The sequence below is a fragment of the Fundulus heteroclitus genome, chromosome 19 (assembly GCF_011125445.2).
Source record: "Fundulus heteroclitus isolate FHET01 chromosome 19, MU-UCD_Fhet_4.1, whole genome shotgun sequence".
Classification (NCBI taxonomy): Eukaryota; Metazoa; Chordata; class Actinopteri; order Cyprinodontiformes; family Fundulidae; genus Fundulus; species Fundulus heteroclitus.
Genome location: NC_046379.1, coordinates 14,976,292 through 15,002,778, shown reverse-complemented (window position 1 = coordinate 15,002,778; position 26,487 = coordinate 14,976,292). Strand labels below are relative to the sequence as shown.

The following is a 26,487-nucleotide window of genomic DNA, read 5'->3' as shown; positions in this document are numbered from 1 at the left end:
TTCTTCCTACTGCAGTGAATAATGGGCTCCTTTACACAATGGCTGAGGCAGGATGATCAAGGTGAATCCAGGGTCAAAGTCCCACCTGAAGAGCCATGCCAGTTCTCTCTAATTATCTCCGAGAAAACACTAGCCGTGTTTCCAGCCATGTCCGAAGAATTCTGGCAGGACTCATAATTCGCTGGCCCGGCATAATGCGACCGCTTTAATTGTCAGGGCGCCAGGGTAGGCAGCGCAAAAGATCTGTCATCGGTTCTCATTATCTTCTAAACAATGCTCCGGCAGGGCTGGACTTGAAAAAGTACTAGATGTGACGGCATCCTGGAAGCAGTTGGTGTGCCCATCCCTCAGCTCACCTCTGAAATGTAAAGCCGATCCAGCATTACCCGCGGCTGTCGGATTTCCTACTGGGTTTTTCATGTGTCTGCATCCCTAAGGTGCACAGCCTGCAAAATGAGTCCAGTTTCTAATCGCTGCACTTAATCAAAAGAGCTATAACCAGCTAAAAAAAAAAAAGTGACTAAAGATTTTGTAAGGAAAATATTTAACTGTGCTGAGCAACATCAGTGTCACAATCAAATACCATGACCTTGGAACTGAGAGTAATTGCCAGGAGATGTGTGCCTTTAACCTTATGTAAAAGCAGTGGCTTTACAAAGGGCTCTGGGAGATTGCCATGCTAAGTCAACACCTAATGCTTTTAGCAAAGAAAAACCTTTACCAGCAACTAGTTAAAAAAGTTGGATTGGGTCACAGGAGATCGCAATATTATTTTCTTGATTTCAGACCTAGACAACATCATTTTAATCTAAATGGCTTTCTTCTGTGTAATCGACTCATATAAACAGTGTTTAGAAAAAAGTATTCACATCTCTTAAAGGTGCATGGCGCAAGTTTTGAAGTTAAATATTATTTATTTTCTTTCCCATACATGCCCTTATAATTGCCCAATGTGTAAAATGTGTTATCCTCGATGGATTAGCGAGAGAACGCGGGCTAACTTCAATATTTATGACTTTCTTACCTCAGAAGACATTACGCCTCTAAACAAAAGACCTGTGCAGTCACAGCGGCAGATGTTTTCTTCTTCTCCCATGCACGCGCACAACACTGGTGTCATTTCAACTTATTCCCAGAGGGGGCAGACTTGTGCAAAAACTCTGGAACTTGCGCTATGCTCCTTTAAACTTTCTCACATTTCATGATGTTAGAACCTCAAACTTAAATTTTTACTAGAATTTAATGTTATAAACCAACACAATGTTCTACATAATTGTATAGTAAAATTAAAGGGTGCATTTCTCAAATGACATCACATTTGTCCGAAGACAGCCCGGTTTCCCGGCTGGTCGAACAGGAAGAGTGAAAATTACAACGGCAACAACCGCATCACTAATAATTTTGTAAGATGAGGAAGTCCCAGGAGCTTCATTTCAACCTGCTTCAAGCGAGAAACCTAGCGAAGAACAGCTTAAATGAAATGTAGAGTGCTCAAAATGAGCGGAAAGAAAGCAGTGTTAGTAGAAAGGTAGGAAAGGCTGTCCTCTCCTCTGTCACAACAGACCAAACTCGAACAAGAAAACCGCAGGATCCGCGTAGAATTACAGCTAATACTAAGGAAAATATATATGTATTATTACAGGCCTATGTTTTAATTTATTAAAGAGCTCATTGCAGAAAATAGGCTTAAAAACACTCAGTCATCCTGCTGTAATCAGACACTCAGATTCCGTCTCAGCTTCACACACACTTCTGCAGACACACACAAACAAGATTACTGTGAGAGAAACATCGACTTGATCCATGAAAAGAAGTGAAAGACCAGCAAGGAAACCACCTCACGCCGCTCCTAATCATCACAAATGGACGTGTTTAGCTGGTATTTATACACACCAGGACTTTTACTGCTCGTAAAGTAGTTGACGCGGGGGAGGGGGTTGAGCCCCACTCTCTTGTTATGGGGCATGATAACCAGAAAAAGGGGTTTTGTTGGAAAAAAGTGCAGCCCGGAAAAGCGACTACACATTCAGAAATAACCCCAAGAAACGGCAACCACCGACTAATAAAAGTTGCAAGTGACTTTAGAAAAAAACAAGCCCAAAGTCGCTGATAATAAGCAGACTAAATGCAACAATGAAGCTCACATAAACACCCTTCATGGATTGTATGAAGTTTTAAAGCCGCTGAGAAAAAGCCAAATAAACGTTGCCTACCTGCCCCCATGCTGCGGTCGCTGGTTTCAGGTCTGGACATTCAAGTGTTGGCTCCTTACGACCGAGAAAATGTAGAGACCACATTTATTTATTTGGTCAAATTACAAAGTAAAGTCCTCCCGGTTACAAGCTTGTATCCAACACTGACATTCATCTGCAATCCTTCACGGTTTTGGAAAACCAATGGAGAAAAAAACTCCCTTCATGTGTTCACGGTCACCATATTGCTAGTCACTCCAGCAGATACCAACGCAGCAGCAGTGTTTTGTTGTTGCCATAATATGTCTGTCGAGGCGATATTCAGGACGGATCTGTTCACTTTTTGACTCAAACAAGTAAACTATTCAAGCGTTACCGCTCTGCTTGTGCGACCGCAACGCATGCGTCTATGTTTAGTAATTTGACGTCATTTGAGGAATGCCCTAATGATACATGGTTTTCACAATTTGATACAAACTGAAATTTGAAGGCGTGGCCTGCATAGCATGATGCTGCTACGGCCGAGTCATTTTGGCCTGATTTGCCTATAGCATCGTCTTCCATGTTAATGCTGTGTCCAGCTTGGTGAAGGGAGTGAGTAACTGTTTTAAATTGTAAACAGCATGAATTTACAACGAGCTTTTCTAGTGATACTGTAGACACAAAGTCCTTTTACAGTACTAGTCTCAATCATGCAGTCGCAACACACTTATATACATAGATATGCAGATTGGTGGGTAACTTTAGATTTAATCGACATGTGACAGGGGAGGCTGGGATCACAACTATGCTCTATTCTTTCTTTAAAATTTAAAATACATTCAAGTTGGTGACAAACGTGCAAAAATCCACCACCAATTCTTCCCCCTAAAGAATGCCAAGATACTGTGTTTTACCGACTGGTATCTCTAGGAAACAGTTGTCGCTTTAGTTTGGTTGAATCAGCTGCTCGGCTTTCTGTTCAGCAACGAGCCCAAGTACAAAACTCAGCTACTGGAGCGTGTCGCCTCATCACACATGCTGAGACCTCTGGAAGTTGGACGCCAGAGTTTTGGGTAAATATTTGACCATGACTTTGTGTGTGTTTGTGTCTGTGTGTATGCCCCCCCGAGCAGAGACAAAAGCATATCAGTTGCTTAAGCAGTCAGCCATGCAGAAAAGACCGCTGAGTTCTGAAGAGGAGGAGGAGGAAAGCAGCTTGTCAGGTGAGCGACTGGAACTTGATAGCTTCTGTTTACTTCTTGTGCACATTAAGGGAGTCCGAGACTAGTTTTGAGCTTCTTCATGAGTGTGGATGGTAAATTAGCCTGTGATGAGATCAATCAAGAATCAAATGGTTTTATCTGGGGCTGTTTGCTCTTTTAAGGAATAAATCACGGCCATGAAGAGGACCTGGGGAGGGCCAAACGCTCCTCACATCAAGACCCTTACCCTCGGTAAGAACATTGTTGTTATTCAACGGGCCACAGGAAATGGGCCACCAGACACCAAAGTGGTTGATGTACATTTGCATGGCGGCTCTCATAATTCCCTGTTCATTTCCATAAGATCAAGGGGGCGCCACCCATTAACTCGCTTACAAAGACAAAAGGCCCCTAAAGCCCCTCTTACTCACTGTTAGCGGGGTTCAACCAGGTTTTCAGGATTCAAAAGCAAATCAGCCGCCACAAAAAAATAAATTGGAGCCATAATACTACTGTTTCCAGGCTTGTTGTGAGAATGCAAACAGATCATGTCAAGAAGAGAATCACCAAAAACTGTTTCAGAAGAAGGGGACTCGAGAGTCGATAAGGACAAATGTCCTCTCATCTGTCACCCTCCAAACATTATTTACCGTCTAATGATAACTAGCTCGGCGGAAGCTGACACCGTCTCTGTTACATTTGAATATCAACACAACTTCATCAAATCTGCAATCGCTTTTTAGGTCCTCAGAGCGCCTCTTCACCGCAGACCCATTTGGGCTTTAGTAATGGCTGGGTAAACGTTATGAGGAATAATCTTCTCTGATTTCATGTGATTACTGGGCAACACGCTGACACGAGGGCTGAAGTCTGTATCTCCCTGGCAAACAGGCGCTCCGGTCTGCCTATTAGTCCATGGAAGGGCCTAATGGCCTGGCTCTATTGTGGTCCTCCTCACTCCTGCCCCTGCCAGCGCCACTGACCAACGTATTTAATAAACATGAGCCAATTTTGGGCAAAAGAAAAAGACCCTCTCAGGTGGTGTCTGTCTCCCTGTCAGGGATGTGCATGTGGAATCCACAAAGTGCGTGATTAAACAAAATTTGCGGGGGGTGCGAAATGTAGACGTCCTGAACGCAATGATGAAACACAAGGTGTATGTGACAAGAGAATAGGACAAATCGGTAGTTAGGCATGCCTGATGCTGTAATCTCCTCTCAGTTGGGAAAGAGACATCCTAATCTCCTCTTTGTCGTGGCACAGATATCTCTAATTTTTCCACTGTGCTCTGATTTACGCATTCCCCTTACCGCAGCTACTTTTGCAGTTTATTGCTCCCACAAGTGGTCTGGAAGCCTCGCACTTCAGCAGAAGCACAACACTGCAGCGTTCCTCCTTCCCTCCGTTTTTCTTGCCCCTTCTTTATCCCTCTTTGCCTTTTCCTCTCTGTCATCCCGTATTTTCCTCTCCCTCCTCTCCATCCCGCTTGTTAATTATTTGCTTTATTTTGTCAGTGAGCTGATGAGTGACTTCAAAAGGAGGACGGAGCTGGACTCTGAAAAATACAAAAATGGCTCTGTCTCTGTTGTCTTAGACAATAATTATGATTTGCCTGTTAAGCCTGGGACTACAGCAGAGGGATTGTAGTTTAAAGCAGAGGCTTTGGTACAAAAATGCATTTATAGCCCTTTGTGAAGCTCCTCATTATGTGTGGGCTCGATTCATTAAGTAATTGGTTTGCAGTTGTTTACATGAGTATTAAGGCCTTCTATTCAGGGCCTTTGAGAGATACATTGTGCAAATGTTGCATGTTATGAATGCAGAATGAGAGGCGGGGGGCCAGTGCTATTGGCCAAACACTGCTCCCGGCTGAAAAGCGAGAGAAAAGCTCTGGGTGCTGCTTTGCATAGTAATGACTCGGCCTTAATAAGCTTTACAGATTAAATACATGCAGTCTATACAAGATGCAAGGAGATACTCTTAACACATTTATATGTGCTCATTTCTCTATTATGGAGTTGGAGAGATTTGGAGTCTTTCATATTCTTTTTTTTTTTTCCCCCTCGTCTTTGCTCTCTCTCCCACACAGCGTTTTTCAGCCTGATACTTTTATGGACTGTTCTGTTTATTGTGTTATAACTTGCAGGGAAGCGACTGATCTGCAACATTTATTGCAGATTTTTTTCCCCCCATTGTAAATCTTTTGCAGTCAAATCACTTTGTGGTTGAGTGGGGTTGAAAAGAATAATGCACGAAGGAGTGAGTCTTAATAAGCAGCTGCACTCCATGTAAAGACCACTTGTTCGCCTTTGTATGCGAGTGCATGCCGCTGCTTCCTCTCGGGCAAAGAATAATCTTGCCTTTCTCTTCTGCAGGCGTTCGTCGATGCCACTCCCTTCTTATTTCTCAGTTCAGGTTTTTAACTTACCATTTTAACCCACCCACCCTTTTCCACCCCACAAAAAATAAAATCCTCAACACACGTGCAGAGACGGACAAAACAAAACGGCGCAGCTGCAGAGGGGATAATAAGTGCCGTGCCTAGAGCCTGCTTGACAAAAACCTTGACTCAACCATTAGTGGTTTACGGCTTTGGTTTGGACAACAGGATGTGCTCAAGCATTCGACCTCAAATAACTATGTGTCAAAATCAGAAGCTCTATCTGTCTCCCTTTAGACCCCTCCCCTCTGCCTCCCATGAGGTGGGGACTGCGTGTGCGGCACTGACGATTCACCTAAAAGACAGATGGAGGGCTGGAGGGGACACGAGCAGAGCGAGGGGAGGGAAAAGGAGGAAATCTAAAAACGAGGACATGAGTGGGGATGGAGCGGTAGTGGTCTTTCTGTTATAAAATCCAGCAGTGAGCGAAGTTAAACAAAGAAGACAAAAGCAACGTGGCACATCAAGGGGATTATTTTTCTTCTCTGGATTTTTTCCTTGTCGGGTCGCACTTCATAGAAAAATAAAATAATACTAATCGTTGTCACATGAATCAGCGTAGGATTTCTCACTTTCAGCTCAGACAAAAAGAAATACCCCAATCCTAGACGTGTAACACTCATCTGGACAGACGACATCAGAATAGGGCAGGTTTTTTTTTTTTATTTCCTTTGATTAGCAGATCAGATACTGAAAAATTCCATTTTTATTTCATTTCCATTAAATGCATAGAAACTAAGACCTATAAGCATATCAAAGTACACAGTGGTGTACTTTAAAAAAAATGAATATCAAGTAGATATTTGGATATATTAATAGGGCATAATCTTGTAAAACATTAATTTTCTGTTAGCGTCATAACAACTGTCGCAGTCAAAAAAAAAAAAAAAAAAAACTGCACCTCATGTTTCAGGATTGGTCAAAATTGAAATTGGCAGGTCAGACCTCAAAGAAAGTTGCTATTGGTCAAGCCCGATCGGCGCGTCGCTTCCCAGCCATTGCTTCCTGAAATAACAGAGAGGCAGCATTTAGAAAGCCTGACCAGTGGAGGTCACTGTCCTACACCTGCTTTTTATTTTTATATCTTTTAAGATTAGAAAAAAAATAATGTTATTTGTGACACATTTCCTGCTTGAATATTTCTGAATATTTATATTTTGCATTCTGCAGTGCAGTTTATTTGTGATATCATATACAGCCCAAAAAAAAAAAGCCCAAAGAGCATAACACATAACATTTGAATAATATGTGTTGGTGTAATAAAGTGATGGAGTGTGGCTGCAGAAACAGCCAGTAAATTTATGCCCCCCCCCCCTTCCAACCCTCGCCACATCTGTGCTCTAAAGCAAAAGAAACACCATGAATGCTCTGCCCTTCATCCCGCCTTTGCACCGACAGTCTCCACTAGACCGCCACCAGTCAGTGGAAGAGCGTGTTTTGTTGAGATCAGTGGCCCAAATACCTCTCGTTTTGAGCTGCAGTACTTGCTCGCTGCCAGCAGAGAGCACTCACACGTTGGAGAGCACCCACTCATGCTGCACTCACAGGCCCCCTCTCACTGTTTGCCCCCACTGAGGGGCTACATCCTGCTACCATTCAGGCCCGTTAGAGCACGACTAAACGGAGCCTAAACAATGTTTTTGCAGGGTCATAGCTGGGATGGGAGTAGGAGTTGATGGGAATGATGAGGTGATGGGTCTCCCTTTACCTTTAGACAAGCAGAGCCGAGCAAAAGTGCTATTGTGCTATTAGCATTTGTGCGTGGGTGGCAGGGGCTTTAGAAAAAAAAAAAAAAAAAAAACTAGGATAAATAAAAGCAGGTTGTAGTTGTCAGCAAGGCAGTGCTAAATGCTTGGTAAGCATTATTTCCCCTGGCAGTCTTACTATTTCCTAATGAGACTTCTGAGTAAAAGGAGAAGTGCGTCTTTTGTGACTTTGGACACTAGTCTTGCATCTTAGGAATTTGCTTGAATTGTGTTTTAAGATTTTATTGTTTTTTTGTTTTTTTTTATTTGAAGAGAAATTTTAACTCACCTCAGAAACAGGCAGCCTTTGCATTTATAACCTCCTATTATATGTGCATTAGTCTGAATCCTGCAGCAGTAATTTGTTATTTTTATCATGATAACAATTGAGGATTTTCTGACATGTCATGTCATGCTGCTCTTTAGACTAGATAAAGTGAAAATTGGTCAAATTAAAAAATAAAAGTTAAAAAATATATCAAAATGCTTTTCGTATTTGTAAGTAACTGCACTATTCTTAAATCAGCATTACTTTTTTCAGTAACATTTCTCATGCATAAAGTAGAACTGTTTTTGTTATTGATATTCTATATTTTAACTATATATCAGTACATTTGTGACCTGAAATATATTTATACAACTTGACAACGATCACTGAATTGATTTGATCATAAATTCATGATGTTAGGATTTAAGAACTTTTATTCTGTTATAGCTCTTTAATGACTATCATGTATATAGATAGCCTGGCTAATTAACAATCTGATATCAGCTTGTTACACTTGTGCTACTCTATGAAGGACAGAACAGAAAATATGTAGAATATTCTACTGCTACTACCACTAAATTTATGAGGTGTTCATTAAATATCAGAGCTTAACTCTGCCTCTTATAAACAATAAATAAATGTCATAAATAACTGTTCTAAATGCACTGATAAATATGTAATTTTATAAGCAGTGTGAACAATTGTTGTTTATCTTTTTTTAATTCAAAGCAGATTAGGTCATGAATGTTTTTTTTTAATTGTTGTGTAAATTACATTTTAACTCAAGGTTAGCTTACTTCAAGACTCTCACCCAAAGAAGAATATGTGGCATTCAGAAAAAAACAACCTAGCACATGATTCTGACGTGGTTGTATTTATTCCAGATTGTTTCTTTACATGACAGACCTGCAGTATTGGCAACAAAACAAAATATTTTTTTCTTCAGCATTCCATTTGAGTTATTTTGTGCGTGCTTAGAACCTCATCACTCTATTTACCTTTTGTTCTAATGATAAAGAAAGTGTCAATGCCAAAGAAAAAAATAAAGCTCCAAATTTGTCTTACTACACAGAGATAAAATAAGAGATAAGATGTTTTTATTTGTCATTATACATACAAGGTACATAAAACGAAATTTAATAGATCAGATAGGGTGTTAGCCTGAGCTGCTGCGACTGAGCACACCGCCACTAAACTCCACACCGAAAGGACCACTGCCGAGCCCAGGACTCAAACCCGGGACCTTCTTGCTGTGAAGCATGAGTGCCAAGCACTAGATCGCCCGTGCCACCAACACTGTAGCATACACAGTTTGAGCCCCACATAGACCAGAATGCCATAGATTTTCTGGAGGTATAAAACAATGCCATGTATACCTCAGTGTGTGCTACTGCTACTAATATCGACGCCACTGCCACAGCAGTGACCCAATAATGACATCCAGTCCTGATGGAGTTACATTCTGAATTCCACACACTTGGTCCCAATGCACATGCACTATTCAGAAACAAGAACAAAGATGCAACTGAGCTATATTTGCCACAAATCCTCATCAGACTCGTGTAAAGTTTTTTTTTTTTTTTTTTTTTTTATAAACGCCTGCAACATGGCAAGATGGCGAACAGTGCGACAGGCAGAAGCTTAAGATTTTGGTTTCCCAAGCTTTCTGTCAAAACCAAGCGTTGACAGTTTATACATTGCTTCCTGCAAGTTTGCTAATTATCTATTCCTGCATTTATTTTTTCTTTTCTAAAAAGAGCTTCAATATACGTCACTGATTTATTAACCATCCACCTGTCAGGAGATGCTATTACCATATGAACATACAGGTTATATTGTGATGATTATTTTGGCTCCGGGGTATATTGTTCCTAATGCAAAATAAATCTGCTTCCAGTTTGGAAAGGGAGGCTCATCTTTTTCCTCTCCTTCTCTCTCGAGTGTGGCAAAGCTGCAATGTATAGTTTTAAACAGGAGCTACTGGAACAGAGCCAAGGTAATTTGCTCCTCGTGCTTGTGCAGTCACATGTGCCAAGATTTAGCTGAGGAGATGAGGGTGATCGAGAGGATGACAATCAAAGAGGTCATGGGTTTGTAGTGAAGCAGATGGAAAAAAATCGTAACCCAGCTGCTTTTTTCGTGGGGCAAAACACCACATTATTTATTACTTCTTCCAAGAAAAGCGTCAAGACGTCCGAAACGGATGACCTAATAGCCACGTGGACGTGTATGCTAACCTGAGAGATGATGGGGCTATACTGTGGGGTTTTGAACAGTCTCTGTCATGATGTAAATTAAAGAGGACGCCTTTAAAAGAGGAGGGGGGGATCTTATTGCATATGCATCGAGGCAGATCAAAGCCTTTGCGGAGGTCACGCATTTACATAGCGATATCACCGGAGCTATGGGAACCTGGCAACCCGGTCTGTGGGCTATTTTTTGAATAAAGAGGGTCTTATGGAAGTCTTTTGGCGTCAACGAACTTCTTCCCAGTTCATTGTCTGAGTGTAGCTAAACCTAATTCACTTTCGTGTTGCAGGGTTTTATTATCATTTTTATGTTTCTAATTGATTTGTGTCTCTTTATTCTTAAAGATTCACAGTGATATTGCATCATTTTCTATGTAGTGTATAAACTTGTAGCAGTGCAGGTTTTAATTTACTTTTTTTTGTTTTCTGTGCCCATTTCCAGTGTGAAAAAGTTCTTTAAAAAAAAAGCTAACACTTTTACAGCTCTACTAACTAACTCTGTATTTCCAGGGCAGGAAACTCAAGAGTTTATTCTGCTCTGCAAAAAAAAGGTGAGTGCAGACGCCTATGTCTAATGTAAAATATGATAATTACACCAAACAGACCACCATACAGAAATTTGCCTGTTAACATGGTGGAAATTATTGTAAAATTGAGGCTTCACAAAAACTTCCAACTGTTTGATTAAAATTGTCTGTGATTGCAGCTGTGCCTTTTGAGGGTGTGTAAAAAATAAAAGACCTTGAAGCCAAGTCTAGGTTACTGAAAGCTTCTTTTGAAGTTACGCACCCAGTTGATAAACAACTAAAATGACCTGTTTGAGGGATGATTCTACCTCTTCATTTTTTTAATATCATAAAACATTTTTATCATTTTACCACTGCTTACTTATAATAGCGGAGAACATTTTTGACTCTTGGGTAACAGCCAGGTAAAAATGAAGGTGTTTGTGTCATAACATCACAAAAAGAAGCTATCCAAGCTCTTGTCTTTGTGTAAAAGTGAAACAGCTTTTTATTATTTCTGTGATGTTACATAGGACCCCTTTAGTATTGTGTTCTCTAACTTTGGTGTATTTGAAAGAGATTTTTTTCTAATAATGTGTTTTTGTGTGATTTTTGTAAAGCTTTTTGGCAGGAATCTGATGACAGCAACTCCGAGATTGAGGCGGCTCTATGTCCTCCAACTTTCAACGCAAACAGCAATGGCACCGATGACTTTTATGATTGATGTTTCTGCAATATTATATCAGTGTAAAACATGAGGCCGATCGGCTCTTAGTAATTCACCCCCCTGACCATACTTTTATCGGTCTGCATTCTAAATCACATGCAAAGCATATTGTAAAAACAAATAATAAAGTTGACAGCTCTCACGCTGGATAAAGAATGTGAAGAGTTGTCCAACGCTCTGATGTTAACCCCGCTTCATTCTCTTTATCTGAACAACTCTCCCGGCTCATAATAACAGCTCGAAATAGATTAAACTGATCTTTTAAAGCGATTTGTTTGCACTGGGCTGAAAATCATGCATTTCGAATGCCGCAAGCTTCTCCGAGTGCTCTACTTGCAGCAAGCTGGAGTGTATTGATGTGAGTCACCTGTGAAACGACAAAGCACAATGGCCACTCTGCTCGCTCCGGCGTGACCCGTGAACCCGCTGAAGAGGCTCGTCTCTCGGGGCACAAAGTGTTGCAGCGCTGACAAACTCGGAACATTTAGAGACCCAAACAAATGCTTTAGACAGTTCCTTAGGGCTGGAGCAGATTTGTGACCTAAAAATATGTTTAAAATCTCTCTATTTTAGTGTTCTAATGACTCACAACTGGCTGAAATTATGCTGATATTGCAAAAAAAAAAAAAAAGAAAGTCTTCTGCAATTTAGAATTTTCACACACATTGAACATCCTGCGTCTATTATTAACTGTGTGGGAGGTTGCATTCCAAGGTTTACATTTATAGTTCATTATTTCTGCGGTGTAAATTTTCCAAGCTGAGATGTGGTAAAAGCCCCCTGGCACACCGTGTCAGTAGGATTCCATTAGTCAGCTTTTGGTGACTTTATATGCCTGAACCTTTCAAAGTAGGACTCCACATTCATTACCAATAATGGCTTCAGTCGGCCCTGACCCAGTACAGAAAAGGGACTGTGGCAGGGTAATTTACAGTTTGCTAAAAGGTTCCCCAACATAATATCCAGTTAAGGAGCATGTCAACAGATACTTGTGTGCGACTGATGGCTCATGGTGAAAGTGGAGTTATATTGTACTAATGTGTACTATCGGGAATATTTTTTATGAAGATCTTCTTTGAATCTGTGCCACTGAGACAGTTAGGATGATATTCACTCTTTTATTTTGGCGTCCACAACATTTTTATCTTGCGGTTAAAAATGGGATTTCTGACTCACGTTGTCATTGGGTGGAGCTCCTCCCTTGGCTTTATCAAAGCAGTTCATGTTTTTCCATTGACATTTTTAGCTACAGTGCTCAGAGGTTTACATACATGCAATGTTAGCATCAATACCATAAATTTGGTTTATTTATTTGAACTGTTATTTTACAGGATGGAGTAATGAAACATGATGTATTAGGGATTGCATCTTAAATCAATTAATAAAGATTAACTAATTAATTGCACATCTGTTAAGAAATGAATCGCTTCAAGTGAGCTTACAGCAAAGATCAATTCAACAAAAGTAGCTTTTATTTATATATATATATATATATATATATATATATATATATATATATATATATATATATATATATATATATATATGTATATGTATATATGTGTGTGTATATACATACACTACCGTTAAAAAGTTTGGGGTCACCCAAACAATTTTGTGTTTTCCATGAAAAGTCACACTTATTCACCACCATACGTTGTGAAATGAATAGAAAATAGAGTCAAGACATTGACAAAGTTAGAAATAATGATTTGTATTTGAAATAAGATTTTTTTTTACATCAAACTTTGCGTTCGTCAAAGAATCCTCCATTTGCAGCAATTACAGCATTGCAGACCTTTGACATTCTAGCTGTTAATTGAGGTAATCTGGAGAAATTGTACCCCACGCTTCCAGAAGCAGCTCCCACAAGTTGGATTGGTTGGATGGGCACTTCTAGCGTACCATACGGTCAAGCTGCTCCCACAACAGCTCAATGGGGTTCAGATCTGGTGACTGCGCTGGCCACTCCATTACCGATAGAATACCAGCTACCTGCTTCTGCTCTAAATAGTTCTTGCACAATTTGGAGGTGTGTTTAGGGTCATTGTCCTGTTCTAGGATGAAATTGGCTCCAATCAAGCGATGTCCACTGGGTATGGCATGGCGTTGCAAAATGGAGTAATAGCCTTCCTTATTCAGAATCCCTTTTACCCTGTATAAATCTTCCACCTTACCAGCACCAAAGCAACCCGAGACCATCACATTACCTCCACCATGCTTAACAGATGGCGTCAGGCATTCTTCCAGCATCTTTTCATTTGTTCTGCGTCTCACAAGCGTTCTTCTTTGTGATCCAAACACCTCAAACTTGGATTCATCCGTCCACAACACTTTTTTCCAGTCTTCCTCTGTCCGGTGTCTGTGTTATTTTGCCCAGCTTAATCTTTTTCTTTTATTGGCCAGTCACAGATATGGCTTTTTCTTTGCCACTCTGCCCTGAAGCCCAGAATCCCACAGCCGCCTCTTCACTGTAGAAGTTGACACTGGTGTTTTGCGGGTACCATTTAATGAAGATGCCAGTTGGGGACCTGTGAGGCGTCTGTTTCTCAAACTAGAGACTCTAATGTACTTATCTTCTTGCTCAGTTGTGCAACGCGGCCTACCACTTCTTTTTCTACTCTGGTTAAAGCCTGTTTGTGCTGTCCTCTGAAGGGAGTAGTACACGCCGTTGTAGGAAATCTTCAATTTCTTAGCAATTTCTCGCATGGTATAGCCTTCATTTCTAAGAACAAGAATAGACTGTCAGCTTTCAGATGAAAGTTCTCTTTTTCTGGCCATTTTGAGCGTTTAATTGACCCCACAAATGTGATGCTCCAGAAACTCAATCTGCTCAAAGGAACGTCAGTTTTGTAGCTTCTGTAACGAGCTAACCTGTTTTCAGATGTGTGAACATGATTGCACAAGGGTTTTCTAATCATCAATTTGCCTTCTGAGCCAATGAGCAAACACATTGTACCATTACAACACTGGAGTGATAGTTGCTGGAAATGGGCCTCTATACACCTATGTAGATATTGCACCAAAAACCAGACATTTGCAGCTAGAATAGTCATTTAGCACATTGGCAATGTATAGAGTGTATTTATTTAAAGTTAAGACTAGTTTAAAGTTATCTTCATTGAAAAGTACAGTGCTTTTCCTTAAAAAATAAGGACATTTCAATGTAACCCCAAACTTTTGAACGGTAGTGTATATATATATATATATATATATATATATATATATATATATATATATTTTTTTTTTTTTTTTTTTTTTTTTTTTTTTTTTTTTTCTGCCAACAGAAAAACTCAGCAGATTGCATTCGGTCATTGACTTGCAGCATTTGCGGCTGCAGGATAACCATGTAGCAACAGTGGATAGTCGCTAGTATTGTGCCATTGACTTTGCAACAATCCCTCATACTGAGCATACATGTAGCTACAGTGGAGAGGAAACTCCCCTTTAACAGGAAGAACCCTCTGGCAGAACCAGGCTGAGTGTCAACGGCCATCTGCCAAAACCGACTGGGGATTTGAGAAGACAGCATACACACAAAGAACACAGAGAAGCACTGAGTCAGGGGTACTTTCTGGGATAGTGTCATGACAGTAGTAACTCCTTTAGTGGCTTCATTTTGGAGATACACACAGTGTAATGGGGAATTTTAATTAATCAAGTGGAGATCATCGAGAATTTACTCAGCTTTTATTATCTTGGAAGATGATAACTGCACATAAGCACTTGCTAACATGTTCTCTGCCTTTCACACTCTGAGCAGGGTATTTATGACAAGCATTCGACCTGCAACCGCCCGCACAGTTTTAAACCATGGGAACATGCTGACCTTCTAAACTTCAGCATTCTGTCTCAGGAACATTCTTATTACAACAACAGGACCTTGCTTCTGAAACTAGTTACTCCTTGATAGCACAAGGCTGAGGAGCAAATTGTGCTCAAACAAAGGCAGTGAAGACTTCTACACAGGTGCATGAGCACATAGTGTCAGCTTTGTATAACAATTTCTCATAACAGCTAATCAGATGAGCTCTGAGACATTTTTCAAGACATGAGGATGGAAGAGAGTGCATGCATACAGTTAGTTGCAGTAAAAGCTCAGCTAATAGTTATGTCTTGAAGAGAAACAAGGTTTAACACTGAAAGACAGGATCACATATTTCATCTGCAGAAAGAGAACGTGAAGTTGTTAGCAGCAGTAGCCCAGCCAATGCCAACCTCCAGAATGGTGTCACAGAGGCACAAAAATTAAAAAGTTATAATAATAGCAAATAATGCAAAATTGGAGAGTAGTAGGAGAATGTAGCAGAGTGAGATAAAGTGGTCTTTTTTTCCTCCAACAGCTTAATCCTACAGCAGCATACCTACAGAGATGACACAGAGTAACCTATGCCACTCTTAACTATAAGCTTTTTCAAACAGGAAAGTTTTAAGCCTGGTCTTGAAAGTAGACAGGGTGTCTGCCTCACGGACTAAAACTGGGAGCCTGATAACTAAATTATTAATATCCCTCCCATTCTACTTTTAGAGACTCTAGAAATCACAAGTAGACCTGCTCTCTGAGAGCAAAGTGCTCTGTTTGGAACATATGGAGCAATCAGATCTCTGATATATGATGGAGCTTGATGATTCAGGGCTTTATATGTGAGAAGGAGAATGTTAAATTATTTTCTGGATTTAACATGAAGCCAATGAAGAGAAGCTAAAATAGGAGATATATAATCTGTTTTTTTTTTTTTCATCAGAACTCCTGCTCCAGAATTTTGAATTAGCTGGAGGATCTTAACATTTTGTGAACTTCCTGATAGTTAAAAATTACAATAATTCAGCCTTGAAGAAACAAATGCATGGACTAGTTTTCCACCGTCACTCCTGGACAGGATATTTCTAATTTTTGCAGTATTGTGGAAGTGAATGAAGGATATCCTAGAAACCTGTTGAATATGGGAGTTGATGTGCCTAAATCACTATTAATAAGATAAGTTGATGTTTGCCCGGTCAACAAGACAACATAAATCTGAATTGCCAATACATTTAGGCCTGAAGCTGTTTGATCGTGTAGTTATACCTGCTGTGTGATATGTAGGTGGTCAGAAAATGCTGGTATCACCTTAAAATTATTTTAGTATCATTTTACAAATTGAAATGCCAACATTAAATTTTACAGTTTATAGAGATTGAAAATCTTTCACTAAGCATTCCTTCTAAATAAATGTACAGATGCAGAATGTATTTAAATGTGACCGTTTGACTTCTTGTTTTGTTTATGTTGAGTTTAAGAATCAAGCCTTTGCTGCAAGAGAAGCAGGAAAAGTACAAACTGTTATTGGTCTCACATTAATAAACTGTAAAATGTACTTAGCAGGCCTAATGGACATGAAAGACAGAACGTGTGCTTTGTGAGAAGATGGCTGTATCAGGGATCTTTTAATCCTTAATCCTGCTGGTGAAATTTTGCCTGACAAAATGTTCAATTTGTTTGAATACAGCCATAATATACTGCAAGAGATTTTATGAGATCAACAGAAAGTAGTGCATAAACGTGAAGTGAAAAGATTTTTTTTATATGTATATATGAAAACATAAAACATGTGGCGTGCATATGTATTCTGGTCATTGAGCGATACTTTGTAGATCCACTTTTTGTTAAATTGACAGCTACAAATCGTTTAGGGTAGGTTTCTACCAGCTTCACAAATCTACACAGACATTTTGGTAAATTTTTCAGCAGCAGCACACTAGCAGTGCATGACGAGATGATCTAGCAGTGAGTGGGTGAGTGAGGCAGGTATATGAAGGCTGGGGAACAGGTGAGCAGAGTAGGAACTGATTAGTGGCAGCAGGTGGAACTGGTTTGGTCTGATGACTGGTGACTGAGCTAATTGGAGGGTTTATGTGGCTGAGAGGTGACAGAGCTGATTCTAGACAACTCCAGAAAAGTCCAAAACAAACAAACAAAAACCTAAATCATGAAACAATTCAGTTTTGTTCACGTCTGTCCACATCACTGTCTCCTACATTTGTTCTGTAACTAAATAGCCTGTGGCACACCTTTGCCTCTTTTCTTTCTACTCTTGCATTAAGACCAGATTTGTAGAGTGCACATCGTCGCCCTTTAAGCAGGTTCTCCCACCTGAGCCATGGATATCTGCAGCTCCTCTGAAGTTAACATTGACCTCTTGGGTGCTTCTCTAATTAATACTCTCCTTCCCAGGATTTTGGATTTAGGCAGATGATTGTGCTTCATTGGTTTGCAGTTATGCATACGTTCTCTTGTAATATAACAGAACAGTGCTCAGTGAAACATCTACTGCATGCATAACTTGGTGGTTAGTCACTTTGCATAAAGTTACATAGAGGTTTTTTTGGCTGTAAGTTGACAACATTTAAAAAGGTTCATGATGTTGAATACTTTCAAAAATCAAATCAGAACTCAGTTCTCACATTTAACAGTCGGATGTAAGTTCTTTGTTGTGAAATCAAACACTCAAGACGTTAAAAGAAAAAAGCTCAAAGTCATGCTGAACAAGGAAAGCAAAATAAAATTACTTCTTGAAGCTTCTTTTACTATAGGTCAGCTATCTTTCTCTACAGATTTCATTCAGAATTTTAAACCTTCGCAGGATGCTCCACAGAAGAGTAAATCACGACTGAAACTCGTTGTTTTTTTTTCAACTTCCAGTGTCCCTTTATAGTATCTGTCAATCAAAGTGGTTGAGCACAATATCATCTATCAGTCGCCTGTTGAGTAAATACATAATGCTCTCAGTAAATAGAGTGACTCACTTTCCATACAGAGAGAAGCTCTCCTGTTTATAACATAGGTCAAGGTCTGAGTTGATGTGGTTTCATCAGATGTACATGTCTACAGAAGCAGCCCTCTGCTTGTTTGACAATCAAGTAACATTTCAGAGTTGATTTAAAAGAACCAAACATCTAAAGCCTGCTACCAAACAGCAAACAGAAAATAGGAGGAAATGGAATTCCGATTCCAGTTTATTCAACCTCATTTTACCCACAACTGTACAGTGAAAAAAGAAGAAATACAGAGATATGTTGAGATGCTCAGTCTTCTGATTGCACTCGAGTCCATTATTCAAAATACAACATATCTTGTGGCTGCATTATGGTGAACTGTAGACGCAGAAATTGTCTCCTGTACTCCAGATCTCCATGTTTGATTGTTGAGCAGCGTTGCAAAATGGCTCTTCAGCGTGCGGCTTCCATTCTCCACACTACCCTACTCTTACTTTGCACTGAATAATCATTTAAAGCAAGGTCATTTTGATCTTCTGCCTCAATAGACCTCAATTAAATATTCATTCATTCTGATGCGGCCTCTTCTGCAGCTTCTTTCGTACGTGTGTTAAAGAGACAAAGGGCTTTTGCGTTTGATTATACAAGCCTGGGCTTTTTTAAAAAAGAGATCAGACACTATTAAATCTAGTTAAACAATTCTTTCTCCCCGATCAACTCTTTCTAGTAAAAATGTTTGCTTAAGCTATACTGATTTTTGTCCTTGAATGTTGAAAGAAAAGCAATTTATTCAATTTAGAAAGCTCATCAATGTCTTTTGTTTAATGTTTCTTTCTCTCAGTGCTAAATATTTTTCACCAGTTTAACGTTTGCGAAAGGTTTAAAATTGTCAATATTATGTGAAGGATCAAACCATATAATCATTTATAGAGCACAATGAATACAGCAATTCTCATAAAGATTTATATGACTTTTCTGCAGATCTGACTTTTTAGATACCGTATTACTGGATTTTTAGGGTTCCATTGCAAGTGTCTTAAATTGATATTCTGCTCCCAGGTTAATTTTAACAGCAAAGCTGCATGTTAATATTGGCTCAACTGCAGGTAAAACCAGATATTAACATGCACTGTTAAAAAAACAAATCTGTTTTTTCTCAGTTTGAAATTAAATCAAGCTAAAGCATTCTTGTTTTAGATTATGTAGGATTGCCTAAAACATTGTTGTGTATTAAACCCCAAAAATTATGAACAGAATTTTTTTTTAGAGAGAGAGAGAAAAGCAATATTCTTACAGTAAAATGAGTCCCCTACCTACATGGGCTGAAAGGCTGCTCAGCGATGAAGAAGCCATCACTCCAGAAGTTAGGAAATTCACTCTGGGACCTAAGTTTTTGGTGACATTTCCTATAATCTGATGAAACTATAATTCACATGTTTGACCACAATGGCCGCTGTTATATTTGGATAAAAAAGTGGGACACCTATAAGCCTGATAATATCATCCTGACGGTGAAGTACAGGGATGGTAGTATCATGTTGTGAGGGTATGTGTCCTCCAGGAGGGACTGGTGTAGTCCGGAGTAGATGGCATAATAAGGAAAGAACATTATGTGGAAATATTGCAGCAACATATCAAGATAACAAACTTCAGCAGTAAACTTCTGCAGTAACAGTGTTTTGGAGTGGAGAATTAACAAATAATTATATGTAATTATTCTGGAAGTTAACACATATAAATAAAGATATTCCATGCAACCCTCAAAATTTATTCCCAGAGATTATTAAAATTTTGTGAACTTGTAAAGGTACAAATAAACGCTTCCCACTGCTGACATTTTAATTTGTCATAGCAAAAGAGAAATAAAAACAGATTTACTTATGTAAAAGGACAATAAAAATTAACAATATTATGCTTGCAAGTGATTTTTTTATTTTTTTATTTCACCACAATGTGAACCTAAGTGCAAACTCCTCTGGGGAGGGCAATCGGTTTAGGAAAAAAATGCATGGGTATTCAAACTCGACAAAGAAAAAAAACTTTATCTGGTTGCGACGTATTATTTTTGTAGTACTTAGTGTGAATTTGACTTTGCTCTCCTCAGAGTAAAAACAGTTTCATGTGGAATGTGTTCTAGTATGTTAGCTAAACTGTCAAAATTAAGCACTCACAGGCACTAATAAAAATACTTTTTAGATGAGCCACATTACAGCTTTTGGTACATTCTTGTAAAGATGTAAAAAAAAGTCTTTGAACTGATATTTTATTTCAGTTGCATAATCTCACACTGTAAATGTACAAAAATCCAACCCTAAATTTGAGTTTATGTTTTCATTGAGATGGAAAAAAAAAATCATTTTAAGAAAGAAAGAAATCATTTAAGAAATGTTTTTTTACACCAGACAGTTTTTCCTCAGCATTCAGCAATCAACCTCTTTCCTCAGCCTTTGACTGAATAGCGCATAAGATGCAAAATCATTTTAGTAGTCTTATTTCTTTATGGAATTAATTTCTTTTATTGTATTTTACTTACTTTTTGTGATATATTTATTATGTTGTTTGATGAAATTGTAAAGCACTTTTATCAAGCCTTCATTTTTTTCATCCATCCATCCATCCATTTTCCAAACCGCTTATCCCTCATGGGGTCGCGGGGGTTGCTGGTGCCTATCTCCAGCTGTCAAATGGGCGAGAGGCGGGGTACACCCTGGACAGGTCTCATTTTTTTCATGTGCTTTATAAATACATTTGACATAAACTATAAAATAATTTTTATACCAGAGGGAAACAGGAAGTTATGGACTACTTATAAAGAAATATTGAATTTATTTATTTATTTAGTATAATTGCTTATGTAGTAAAAGATGCATTTATTTTAGGCTTTTTGCACACCTTTACGAAGGGTCCCAAAAAGTGTGGAGAATACTGTATATTTTCTTAGCACACATAGCTCAGCTTTGAAAGAGGTTTCTTTTATGTGTTGACCTACAATTTTGTCGTAAATGAATACTATTAGGTACCAAAGGCAATTAACAAAGTAAGCAATTTTAATAAAAAAATACAAATTTAGGGTATCAACCTATTATTAGGAATTGATACCCAAACAGCTCTGAGTCTCTGCTAGTTATTGTTTTATGAATACTTGCCTGGTGAGGCGTGCTATTATAGACCTGTCATGATTTAGGTTTTTGTTTGTTTATTTTGGACTTTCATGGACTTCAATCAGCCACTTTCCAATCAGCTCAGCCACCAGTCAATTAGCCCAGATCAACTTCACCTGCTGCCAGTAATGACTGTCAACTCTGGTCACCTGTTCACCTGCCTACATATACCTGCCTCACTGCCAGAATGTCTCATCTCACCTGAGCAAGTGTAGTAATGATGTGCCCTGCCTCTATCAGTTCCTATGTGCTCAGCCAGCTGGACTCTGATAAAAGTTGCCTCTGTCTGTGTGCTGCACAAGTCTGCCTGTTTCCCCATGAGTTCCAGCTGGTGGCTCTGCCGACTCTGGTGGTTACCCTGTCCCCATCGCCTGTTCTGGTCTGTCACTACCTGCATCTTCTGGTCTCCTGCTCATCCCTGCCTGCCTGAACCATCAGCCATTATTCATCTGTTAAGTCTGGTTCTGCTTGCCTGCCTCACCTACCACTACTCATCCCCTTCAACAAACCTTTTAAATCTTAACTCTCTGTTTGGTTTAATATTGGTTCACCGCCGTCATTCATTACAAGACCAATAGAACAAGAAGTCAAATTGGTCCGTTGCTTTTCTGTAAAAACAAATACTGCACATATGTACAAGATTAACACAACTTATCTCCAAAACACATTTAGAAACCAATACTTCCACTTCAAGTTAAAAGGCTTCAGTAGCAAACTATTTACCTAAATTAATAACATACAACTATACTACAAAGTAATAATTAAAAGAATAAGGAAAATTGATCAACTATAAAAAAGTAGGAAACAAAAGACTAAAACTGAAACCAATGACTTAAATTGATGCAGAGATATCACAATTTGGTGTGAATATTCATGTTTAGGATCCATGGTTTGTTGTAAGGAATTTGGAATTAATGTTGAATTAGCTTCAAAACTAATTAAGATTAATAGTTAGCATGTTTTCAAACAACCGGTTCACAATGCAAAGTAGAAGGTGTAATAAATAAATTAAATTAGTTTAATTCATGTTTTTAAAGAATCTATCTTTTTAATCAGAGATCAATAATCTTTTGAACAATTGATTCTTAAGGTTGTGTTAACTAGCCATCACACTGACTTGATTGAATGGAGAAGACTACCAATATGGCGGCACAAAAGGGATAATGGGTATGTCATAATTCAGGTGCTGCATCCCTCAAAGGTCCCGGTCTATGCGGGCCAGATTCTTCATCGGATACAAAAATGACAAAAAGATCAGCTTATGAATTGGGACGGTGTAGCCAGCAGTCTTCACCAGCTGTCTCGCCCTAACATCAGCGTTACTCTTTTTGCTTAGCAGCCGACACAGTGCGAAGCAGCTGTGAAGCCAAACACATGGAGCCCAAAAGTTAATCCTGCTGTCTTCACTGTAAACATCTGTACATGGTTCTTATTTTGGCCTTTACATATTCATTATGGCTTGCAATCACATTTTATTCTCATTCATTAATCAGCCAAATGTTCAGAGTAATTTTATGTTGGTATGGAAATATCTCTAGATAACATTCATTGATGAAAAATACTATGTGTAATTTATTGACAATACTTTTTACAACTTAAACACTATCTAACTTTCTGAGTCAACTTTAAATAGAGAACAATAATTATGAACTAACCAAACATTAACATTAGATGACTGAAATATTTCTGCTTTTAAACCATTGCACAAAGCCAGGGGGAGTTTGAAAGCAATGTGCCGGGATGCAGGCGTTCTCTCAGCACAGCCTTGATCGCCCTGTCAGCAGAAAACCGGTTGTGGTGCAGCAGCAGCGGAGCACTTCCAAACATTTTAAAATTAAGCGATATGTCAATACACCGACCAGATATTTTAGGTTTACATAGCTAACTTCTTGCCTAAAAACTCTTAAAGTTACTTTTGTGCCTCAGAAAGGGTGATACATCCAATGGGGTACCGCGCACGTGACGTCACCGTCTCAAGAGCAACGCCCCTTTTGCCGCTTAGGTAGGGCACACAGGAGAGAACGCACGGATAACCCAGCTATTACAAGCGCAACAGAACCAGCGATATGACCGACTTTACAGCCATTAAACTTTCCCAAGACGATGTCCCAGGCACACGGTTTACTGGTCGCACTGTCGAAGAACACACCAACCTTCAGCTCAAACGATGGCTTGAGGTTCGAGGGCTTAAAAAGACTGGAAAACTGGCCGAGTTGATGAACGGTAATCTTTGTTTTTTTTTCCTGCGCGGCGATCATGGCAGCGTCGGCCGTTTTTTTTTTTTTTGTTGTTTGCAATCACCGTCCAGGAATGGGTATATGTTTAATGTTTGTCTCATTTGAAATGTTTTTGAGTAAGCTATCCTGGTAGCAGGCTATCATGTTAGCGCCTGCTACCATGATAGCCTATATGCTGTCATGGTAGCAGGCGCTACTTTATTAACATGTCGGCCACCAAAATACTCTTACCTTTCCTCCGACAAAATGCTTGCTACATATGTACTTGAATTTGGTAACTTTTTCCGGGTTGAACTGTTGTGTAGGCCGACCGCCCCGGTGTACCAAGCGCACACATTTCTCCTTGGCAGTCTTGAAGAAAACATCCTTCATATGCGGCCGATCAGCGTAACTCGAGTCGCTGTTGCAAGTTCCATAGCAACAATGTTTAAAAACCATGGTCTTAGATTTGGAAAAAGCAGTCGTTTACCGAGTAAAACCTAGGATAACGCACGTCTCTTTTACAGCAAAACAGCGGCGGGTTTCCGGAGTTTGCCCCACTGCGTACCACGTGATGTGACGTCATCGTGACGTTGTGTTTCTAAAAATAGCTCGCGCGCGGTACCCCATTCTATTCACAACGTTTCACTTCTCTCCTCCATTGCTGTTTCCATTTGAACCATTCTCTTCAACCTGCTATTTATCAAGGGGCAAGGTGGGCCACAAAGGATACACTGGGGTCATCCTTCAGAAAGAAGGACACATTTGTCAGCCACATTTGAAGGATCCTTTGAAGGAGTCGTGATTTTGGACAACCTTCGTCACAGCGCTATGATGCAATCAGCCTATAAATGCGGCCTTCGAAGGATGGGATGCAACCCCTGAATTGATACACACTTTATGACTCACAATTTGGCCGTCTTAACAGCAGCTGTGGTGATGTCATATCTGGAATTAACTGCTCAGTTTTTTTGCATAAACCCTTCATCATACAGTTACATTTAAAATCTTGAAATAGTTCAAAGATACACAGATAACTGCTAAACACAGATCACAAAATAAAACATTCAGTTTACCAGAAAGTTAGAATATTACATAAGGTCAATAAAAAAGGACATTTTTTATGTCAGGTTTCAAAAAAGGGTTAATGTATATGCACTCAATACTCCTTTTGAATGAATTACTGCATCAATGCAGCATGGCATGGATGCAATCACCCTTTGGTTCTGCTGAGGTGTAAAGTAAGCCCAGGTTGTTTTGATAGCCACCTACAGATCATTTGCACTCTTGGGTCTGCTGTCTGTCATCTTCCTTCTGACAACACACCAACGATTCTCTATGGGGTTCAGGTCAGAAGAGTTTGCTGACAAATGGAGGACAGGGACAGCATGGTCATTGAAACAGCTTTTAATAACTTTGGTAATATAGGCAGGTGCCAGGTCCTGTTGAAATGTGAAATCGGCATCTTCATGAAGATTCTCAGCAGCATGAAGAATGAAGTGATCTAACATTTCCTGGTAGATGGCTGTGTTGACAGTGGACGTCAGAAAACACACTGAACCAACCAGCAAATGACATGGCACCCCAAGTCACCACTGACTAAGGAAACCTCTCAAGGCTGCTGTTATCCCTGCTCCTGGAGCACCTACTCATACCACACTTTTGTAGGTTTCTAACATTCAAATGTTCTGAGAACTTTTGATTTTCTTTACCCATTAGTCATAATCATCAAAATGACATCAAATAAAGGTTTTACATATTTGTTGTTATGTGTAATCGGTATATATGATGAATGAGTTAAATGTTTTGAAATGAGCGACAAAACCTATTGAAATTTTTCAAAATATCAGAATTTTTTGACAAACCAAGAAAACACGTAGAGCCTTTCGATGAGTTTATGGCAAAAAGTACAGTCGTTTCCTTTGAGATGTATGTTTGCAGATGTAAAGATTATATCAAAGTGGAAATGCTGAAGTGAATTAATATATAGACCAGTTCATTGTTATTGTTTTGATCCGGGTTTTTCGTGCATGCGCGCTGGACTGGTTGGCAAAAAAACAAACACAATGGCGGACGCAAACAGAGAAACTGACGAGTTCTCCACGTATTTTTCTTCTTTAGATAGCGTATCACAAGATCGTTTTAAGAGTAAGTTGATGGTTGATGGTATCAGATTACCAGATCCACACAGCAAAAGCCTGAAGGGACGGAGCGAAATGCTGGCCAAGTGTTCCGTACAGCGACATATACAGCTGCCTTATAAACACGGCAGGCCAGTACAGACGAGAGAGCACGAAAGCCCCTAAAACCACTGGACGGCTACAATTATTTTATATCGGGAAAAAGGCTCCAGCAACGCCCGCGACGCCATGAGGGATTAAGCGGTCAGAAAATGGATGGATGGATGGATGTTGTTCACACGTTTGGAAGACCCGCCTGGTAGGTTAAAAAAAAACATTGTTCACTACGGATTATTTTGGTGTTTTTGTCTTTTTAAAATGGGTGGGGGTGTCGGCGACATTGCAGCGTAAACACAGAAGTACTAGCGCCCGTGAACGGGGGCGTAATGGAGCCGCTGTCTGGAGCAGCAGTCTGCTGCTGCTCCAGACAGCCGCTTCTCCGGCCCGCTTCTCCGGCCCGCTTCTCCGGCCCGGCCCGGCCCGGCCCGTGTAGCGATTGCCACCTCCCCTCCGCCGCTATTTAAGTAGAACAATGACTAGAGCAGAATTAAGTTGTATTTACCGGAGATGAAGTGTAGACTGCAAATTCTGTCGTAGTATGATGGCTCCCCCAGTCCATTGGAAGTGTCTGTCTGCGCTCTTTTCATTGAAAATATCCATTTCTTTCTTCGTCCTTCGGTAAACGACAGAAACGTACATCCAACGATTTGGAATGCCTCTGTGTGCAACTGGGAGCACAACAAGTCGTAGGCATTGTTTAGATTCCAAAAATAAACAAACTAAAAGTACGCTCTAAATCACCCGTTTTGTCATGTAGTAGACGAGAACAGTACTGTTTTTGCCAACCACCGTGACCCGGATGT

The 26,487-nt window shown here is 39.7% G+C and overlaps 1 protein-coding gene across 6 annotated transcripts in view; it reads left to right on the top strand.

Moving 5' to 3' along the window:
- The window catches only part of kiz (kizuna centrosomal protein), a 32,749-nt gene extending 21,249 nt beyond the window's left edge, over nt 1–11,500 (top strand). For 3 of the 6 annotated variants that reach the window (XM_021316188.2, XM_012862099.3, XM_036150706.1), the window contains 4 exons: nt 3,308–3,397; nt 3,559–3,628; nt 10,589–10,629; nt 11,205–11,500. In XM_021316188.2, the coding sequence (XP_021171863.2) occupies nt 3,308–3,397; nt 3,559–3,628; nt 10,589–10,629; nt 11,205–11,308 (305 nt within the window). In that variant the 3' untranslated portion in view covers nt 11,309–11,500. Of the gene's footprint in view, nt 1–15; nt 691–3,307; nt 3,398–3,558; nt 3,629–10,588; nt 10,630–11,200 lie in introns of those variants that run through there. The other 3 variants (XM_036150704.1, XR_002428142.2, XM_036150705.1) reach the window with 3 other exon arrangements.
- The last annotated feature ends 14,987 nt before the right edge of the window (nt 11,501–26,487 follow it).